Genomic DNA, 8,378 nt, shown 5'->3' with positions numbered 1-8,378 from the left:
GCGCTCGGGGGAGATTAATAGGGGGAAGAGAAACAACCTTTTCTGTGTATCACTTACTCCCTGAGGCCTCCTTGCCCTTGTGGCAGTGATGCGGAGCCCACCTGTTGGCCCATTATGTACTACCTTGCACTAAGTACCATGCTATTGCCTCCTGGTTGCCTAATAGTCCTAATATGTGACAGATAAACCCCAGTCATTCCAAATTGTCACCCAACACAACCATGATTGCAGACATATCATGGGAATGCGATGGATATGTTTAAATTAGCCAGTGGTGGCTCTGCAAGCGCCGTTCATTTGCATTCTGGATGCAATGAACATGACGTCGAAGGTAAAAGGTAAGCAGAGCTGTGTTGATTTTCTACTTAGCCCACCATTTGCTGGGGATAGGAGGGACCAGGGCACCCACTGAAATGCATTGTGGGGAGATCATTTTTGTCCAAACCCCAAATATTCTTCCAAATCTGTTGATAAGCATTCAGCACTGTATATGTTTTCCACTAAAAACAGGGGGAATCAGGAAAAACATCTTGGAATTTTTAGCCCCTCATAAAAGCTTAAGAACACATTTTGGAATGTGTGTTCTAATGAGAGAAATAGCACACTATAATATTGTGCTTATTAAAACATACAGTAATGACATAATTAAGTATAGTGTAAAGAATTATAAATTGTTTTGCATCATTTTTATTTTTTATTCAGTGGGGATTGTGCTGCTGCTGGTGATATGCACTTCTTGGCCAGTAGAGGGCAGTGTAATCCTGACCTCTACGACTATAAATGAAGGAGATGGCTGGTCACGGTGGCTCAGTTAATCATATATATATATATATATATATATATATATATATATATATATATATATAATTGTTTAAAACTGTGTCTCAATACATGCATTTATTTCTCAGTGCATGTTGTCTAGTGTATTGGTTTGCAAAAGATGATTTCCACAAAGACAACACTGCTCCCTTGTGGACAGTTGAGCTCAAAGCATCAAAGCCTGAATTGTGTCAATGTTACGTGTTAATGTGATTGGAAGTTGCCATCAACGTCATTACAATATAAGTGAGCAAACGCTTGAATACTTGGTTTTCTTAGCTGTTATTTGTTTTAAGTGTTAACTAATTTGAAGCAGTCGTGTTCAATTTTGTTACAGTGGCACAATAAATACACTAGATGGCAATATTGGCTTTCTAAGTTGTGTCGTTCCTGAAAGGGAAAACGTGACAGCACATTATAGATGAATGTTTTTTTGTAAATAATACAAATTCAACCATAAAGAGGCCTACATTCATATGTACACCCTTATTACATGCACGAAACATAACAAGGTGTCCAATAAAAAAATATTTTAGTATTTTGATAAAACTTGCTCTAAAGTCGCAGGAAACGAATCTATGATCAATTAAGTATAGACTGAATAAATATATCAATCACTACACTGCTATTACATACAATTTAATTTCCGCCATGCTTAAGGTATAAAATGATGTTGTTTTTTGTGGGGATATTTTAATTGTTGTCTTTGGCATTTGTTTTCAACATTTGTGACTATATCAGCTGTAACCACTTCCGATATTAAAAATAGGAAATTTATATTGGGTGTTTTTTGTGAATAGGCCACATCTAGCAAAGAAAAAAAAACATACATTGAGATTAAATTCGTAATCTTATAAGAATAAAGTTTAGTTTTTTGGGGGGGATAAGTTATACCGATAAAGCCGTAATACTATAAGGTTGCATCTTTTTCTGAGTAAAGTCAACCATACAAGAATAAAGTTGGATATTTTCGAGATTAAACTTTAATGTTACAAGAAAAATATATATTTTGGAGGAAAAAGATTGTATACTAATTATTATTGTTAACTACATTATGTAATTGACATGGCACTAGATATAATACTTAAAGCAACATTGATTTGCACACAAACTGTACTGCAACACATCAGACAATGTAACAATACTCACAGGGAAAGGTGCAACATTTAATCTATTAATCAACACATAATTGATTATCAAATTAATCGACAACTCCTTTTGTCAACTGATTAATTGTTTAGAAACGTTGTTAAACTTATAATTAGAAGACCAATGGGCCTACCAATATCCGTACTCAACTCTTGAGCTGTCACTGATACCAAGTATCCAATGCCTTTAATTAGTGGCAATTTTCTATTCTTGTCATTTCTAGTTCCTGATCACAAAACGGCCACAAGAGGGCAATGGCCACTGTTGTGAGTACCAATACCTTGAAATAAGGCTAAGTTGATTATTGTGATTTTTTTTTTTTTACTCACATACACACATATAAAATACTAATCAGTAAACTTGTACATAAACACTGTAAGGTTTGTGTAGAAATGGCTACAAAGTTGTTTACTTCCTAAGTCTAATATGTTCAACTTTGTTATTTACGTAACTGAGACAATTACTAATTTGCATAATTTATATCCTCTTTTCATTGGAAAGTGAGTTCACGTGACATGACCCTCGGGCTCGTGCGTGTGGCCGTTAAAACAGAATCAGTCTTCGCCAGAAGCGACAGTAGGAAGTGTGCACGGTGTTGTGATTTGTCCAGCAGTGTGCGTCGATGACTAAGTTATATTATTCTAATTTACTTGTCTGTAAGCATCTTGTCAGAAGCAGCCATAGCTTGTTCACCCAAATTGCTTGTTAAGAGTGTTTAGACGACGTTCCTCATGCGCACGTGATCACGTAGTAATTTTAAATTGATGTTGCGTAGCTAAGCTAGACACAGGAAGTGTTACCATTTCAGTTTCAAAATAAGAGCGCTTAACGAAAATGCTGTTTAAATGTCACTAGATTAACTGCGCTTGTTTAATTTGCCTTGTTTAATGTGAGTGCCTTAACCTAAGTTACATACTTTTGCTTATTGGCCTTTTTTCTGCCTTTCTTTAAGAAACCACATACAGACACCCAAACCACACACACCTACAGTCACACCTTACACCAACAGCCCACAAATTCTGAACGAATGTTGTATGAAGATGGAAGTGATTTGAATGAAGAAACTTGGAGCCTGGGTCTCGGGGGTGCCGCCCGTCCTCCGGTGCCCCCATCTCCCCTTTTGCCCCCAGTGTTCCGTCCCTCCACGCGCCGGGGGGTGGGGTGGGCGCAGGTGCCCTCTCCGCTCCGCTGTCCGGCCCCTCTTCGGCGCCGATGCCTGGGTGCGGGGGTCCCCGGGGTCTGGGGGTCGGGGGCTGGGGGGCAGCCGTTTTGTGGGGGTGGGGGGTCTTGGTTGGGAGGGGGGGGTCTGGGGGCAGGGGGCGGCTGGGGCTGGAGCTGGGTTGGGGTGGATGGCGGTGGTGGATGGGGGGCGGGGGGCTGTGGACCGGTGGGGTGCCTGGTGGGCCTGCAGTGCCCCGTCATGCTGCGTTGGGTTGGGGGCGCGGGCCGTGTTGGGGTGGGGGGCGCTCCTGCTCCTGGGTTTGCTCTCCGGTCGGTGGCCCCGGCGGGCCCGGGGGTCGTCCTTTGGCGCTGCCGCGGCCTGGGGGACCCTGAGGTGTTGCGTTTGCTCTGTCCTGGCAGGGGTCGACGGCTCCCCTCTTTGGTGGAGATTTTCATGCATGCCAGATCCACCACACCAGCATCTATCGAAACTCAGACACAATCTGCTTCTTCCTCAGGTCATTGAATTGGTGGAGGCTGGTGTCTGTGGATCTCACTCTGCTCTGTTTGTCCTTCCTTCCTTTCCTCAGTCTGTCCTTTGGTCTCTTGAGGTCTCCCTGATTTGTTGGAATTTAGATGTTTCTGGGGTTGGTGAAGGACTCTGGTTGGTGGCCCGGTGGGTGGTGGGTGGTGTCTGGTCGGTGCTGGATTTCACTTTCCTTTCTTTTCTTTGGTCCTTTCTCGGGTCTGCTGACGGCGGTGTTCGGTTTAGGTGAACGGTATGGGATTTTTCAATAAGTTTTTGGTGAACTAATGAATACACACACACTCACACGCACGCACACACGCACATACACATCCTCACCCACACACACACACACACACCCTCACACCCACACACACACACACACACACACAGACAGACAGACACATATATATATATATATATATATATATATATATATATATGTTTAGGGCAGGACAAAACCCAGTGTAAGTGCAAATAAGATACGTCTGCCATCTAATGGTGAATGGTGAGATTACTAAAAACTACAGTCTACTAAATATTTGCAATTCACCACCCATGGATTCACATACTCTCAGATTGAGTGTTGCCCCCCCAAAAATGTGTGTGTGTGTGTGTGTGTGGGGGGGGGGGGGGGGTTCCTCATTGAACTCCGTCCCCTCCTGTTTCTTTCCCCGTAGTGTTTGTTGAAGAATATTTGGGGTTTGTATTAAAACAAACCTGGTGATTTATAAGGGGGCCACGCAGAGTTTTTGGACGGCCGCCAGTTGCCCATCCCTATAGAAGACATTTGCAAACGTTTGCTTTTATTTGGAAAAGAATGATCCAAAATTTGGCAAATTTTCAAGACATGAAACCAGTATAAATCAATTCTGTTTTTTGTTATGTGCATTTTTTGCAGTGTCTGTTTTAAATAATAAAAAAGATGGCAGTTGATAAATTGGTTTTATCAAATTCATATGTTGAGTGAAAAAAATAATTAGCAGATTAATCGATTATTAAAATAATTGTTAGTTGTGGCCCTGAACAGGCATATTCTTTTTCCTCTTCAAAAAACAATTAATAGGCTATACTTCCTGAGTTGTCTTATCTAACCTCAGTGAATATTGTATTTCCATTCATTTCATTATTATTATTACATATATTATTGTTGTTGTTATTAGTAAAAACGGAATTATTTGACATACTTTGTTTTGCATATAAATTAGAACTTGAGCGCAAAAGTGTGCACATCTCCTCCCCCGTTGTCGAACCAGACTCCATCTCCCACAATGCTTTGCTGCGCAGCCGCTTGCGCTTGCTTCATTCTGTGTGTCTGAGTGGCCGCGATGAGCAGCTCCGGCATCCTTTTGCAGGCAGGCAGCGTGTGAGCTCGATGCACCCCCGCGGTGCTTTTGGGACCATGCATGTAACCGAGGGCCGCGCGTTTGGGTGTGGGTGCATGAGGCGATGAGGACTGCAAATGAATGACGTGCTTGGATTGTGGCGCTGATGCGCCTATTTAGACCGTGCAGCGTTTTTGTCGCTCTTCTTATTTCGATACACCATTTCATTGCAATAATGCGGAGCAGTAGGCGTTGATCGTGGGACAAGTCAAGATGAAGAAGCAGTTCAATCGGATGAGGCAGCTCGCCAACCAAACGGTGGGAAGGTAAGAAGCGCGCAGGGGTGTGCGCAGCTCATGTGCGCCATTCTGCAGCCTCCCTGTGACGACCCCCCACGCCCCCATTTGCTTCTAATTTCCCGTTTAATCACGTAGCCTTAATCAAATCATTGCGATTGCGTTAAACGCAATAAGGTTGTCTGTGCGTGCGCGTGCGTGTGGTCCACCGGAACGTGTTACCGCATCAGCAGCGTGTGGGAGGCGCACTGCCCCCCACGCAGCCTGCGCAGGGAAATGCTTCCGATCTGCAAAACGCGCCGCATCCAACGCATGCACGTGAGTGTTGATTGGCCGCGCGGGTGTGTGTTTTATGGCTGATGCATTAAGAGGATGGCGCAATGTTTTCATTACGCAGTCAGCTGTTTGAATGGGAACCACCCCCAGCCCCCACACCCACCTCTACCCCTCACTACCACCTGCGTGCGTGGGATGTCAGGATTCCTGAAGGTCGTGTTCTCCTGCGTCACTTATCGCTTAAGTGCAGTAAGATGCATTAGATAGAGAAAGGATGGGCAACCTATGTGCTGTGTGGGGGGAAAACAAATCGAGTCGAACAATGTTAACCATTAGAACCCCATTCGCCGTGTAATTCTGCATCAAACCCCTATCATACCAGAAGGCGTGGCTCAATACAGTATTTATTACAATGACCCACCACAGGCTTTTTTCCCCATTCAGGCTGCTTGTGCCTTTTTTTTCTCTCCTTCTAGTGACTCATGCATAAGAGGGCGAGTGTGTGTTGGTGTGATGCTGATGTGTGGGTGGGTGGGCAAGCTGGTGACGAAGAAGGGTGGGTCTCGCTATGGGTTTGCACCCCCTGGATTGTGTGATCTTCATCTTGAAGATAATAATCAGGTTTTTAATTCATTTATTGCATTTCATTGTATTCAATGTCATTGTTTCTGTATGCAGTGTAGTTTTTGTGTGTTGGCTGTGTGCATTTAAGGGGCGTGGCTTACTAAGTGACATCAGAGCTGCAGTCAGGCTATGTTTTCTTCCATATCCCCATATAAAACATGCAGTGCAGCTCAGTGAAGACTCGAAATGTATTGGCCCACACAGAGAGACCGAAAGAAAATGTTTTATTGATCATCGGACTCTAACATAAGTTTCATCTTAAAAATCAGGTGCACCCGCGTGTGCCATGAGCTATGACCATCAACTAGCCATTATCGATAAATAATAGCTGTTTCAAAACAGGCAAACGTGGGCTCCGTAATTCATATCTCCATTGTTGTAAGCGTCAAGGGACCAAAAAATTGCTTATTTTATTCATTATCAAAAATAATTGGCTATCGGAACTTTATTCTGCTAAATATTACAATCAGCATCTGCCTTAAAAAAAAAAATCCAAATCAGTCGGGCCCTCGTACATGTCGAACGTCGCCACTCAGTCATAAGCAAGCCCACAAGCTAGCTGGCAAAAATGAGTCCAAAGTCAAAAGAACATATCAGCAGTCCTACTTAAAAGGTGATTGTCATATGCATCAAGCCTTCTCAGTGTAAACAAGCTAGCAAATGAGGCAAGATGCTAATCGTTTGCTAAGATCGTTTGTGTTCAAATTCAATTCAAATTCAAAAAAACTATTTGTCCACAAGGTAGGCCACAATTAATTTATTTTTATTTTTTTGGTGCTGAAAATCAAATATACAATAAATTCTCACCAGGAATTATTTAGAACCTATTTGGTAAAACCGGTGGTTGTGGTCTTACTTTAGCTAATGCTAAACACAAGGCTAAAAACTGTCACTGTCCCTCTTAAACAGGACAACTGGTCACCCTACCCCAGGGGGCAATTGAAGGCACATCGAGCAGCAGGCAATAAACACAACAAAACAAAACAGTATTTGGTGAACAAACACTGCTCAAATAGCAATTGCTTAAAGGGTTCTAAAACCGCCACATAAATGCTAATTGTTAGCATGTCAATGATTTTTATGTTAACATTAAGCTAAACGGACTTTATTGAGGCAAAGCTATGAGGTTGTTTTAAATAGACATGTGAATCACGTTTAGTTTGACCGTAAACTACAACTAGGAGTGACATTAAACGGCTTGAAATCTCGCTCCGCCTTGTAATCGCCGACTCTCGTGCTGACTGGAGCCATCATCGAAGAAGGAGTGTTTTTAACCTTCCTCCACCTGTGTCTTCTTGGTGGTAGCGGGACCTCTCAACACTTCGTGCTCGCAAAACTAACCCATCCCGCCTTGTTTAATGAGTGCACTTAAAGAGGCATATGTGTGTTTAAGTGTTTCTAAATGGAATGATTAAGCCGGCGGATTTCTCTTTGGCATGGACTGGCGAGTCAGTGATATTGAAGGTCCTCTTAGTGTGGGTCGGGGGCATCAGGTGTGCTGCGTCAGCATCTCTGCGGCTATCCAAGGCCCAGGGTGACATCCGTGTCATGTGATCAGACACTTGACCAATGGCCTCTGTGCAGCAGTGCCCGACGCCGAAGGGCGTGCAGCCACGCATGCATGCAGCGCAGCGGAAAGGAGTTGAGACGCGTGAGAGGGCACAGCGGGAGAGACAGCCAGCGAGCAAACGTGGCCGACTTTCTGCCTTGTTGCCGTCTTTGTTTCCCAACTTTAACTTTGACCAAAGTTCCGAGTCATTTCCAAACAATCTCATGCTCATGTTTAACCGTCAAATGCAGTCGACCCATTTGCTTCGTGGGGGGTACGTTGCTGAATTTGCCACACTTTATCGTCGGAACAGAACACACCCACACACATTTACACATACTTTGCTCGTGTTCTCACTCTATTGCTCGGAACCGTTCTGCCATTAAGAGGCGTGCTCGCTTCAAGTGGTTTATTAGTCACTCCCAGTTGAAGTTTACTGTCAAACTGACACAAAAAAAGTGAATTGTGTCTTTACATACCAACATTTTGAACCAATCCAAATCATTTCATCTAGTGAAAGTAAGATAGCTTTATGCTAACACATATTGTGAAACGCTGTAGACGGGCTAAAGGAAATTAGCATAGACGTTAAGGTAATAATAATATACTGTGTTTGCTGCTTTAACACACATGGAGCAACAGCACATACAGCG

General features: G+C 43.3%; 1 protein-coding gene across 4 annotated transcripts in view; it reads left to right on the top strand.

Annotated features, from left to right (window-relative positions):
- The first annotated feature begins 4,961 nt into the window (after window positions 1-4,961).
- Window positions 4,962-8,378, top strand: part of arhgap44a (Rho GTPase activating protein 44a) — a 41,315-nt gene continuing 37,898 nt past the window's right edge. For all 4 annotated transcript variants that reach the window (XM_086088141.1, XM_086088157.1, XM_086088132.1 and 1 more), the window contains exon 1: window positions 4,962-5,306. In XM_086088141.1, coding sequence (XP_085944267.1) covers window positions 5,254-5,306 — 53 coding nt within the window. In that variant the 5' untranslated portion in view covers window positions 4,962-5,253. The remainder of the gene's footprint in view (window positions 5,307-8,378) is intronic.

Source organism: Leptonotus elevatus, chromosome 1 (assembly GCF_054856555.1).
Source record: "Leptonotus elevatus isolate MCC_2025b chromosome 1, RoL_Lele_1.0, whole genome shotgun sequence".
Classification (NCBI taxonomy): Eukaryota; Metazoa; Chordata; class Actinopteri; order Syngnathiformes; family Syngnathidae; genus Leptonotus; species Leptonotus elevatus.
This window is presented reverse-complemented; position numbering and strand designations above follow the sequence as displayed.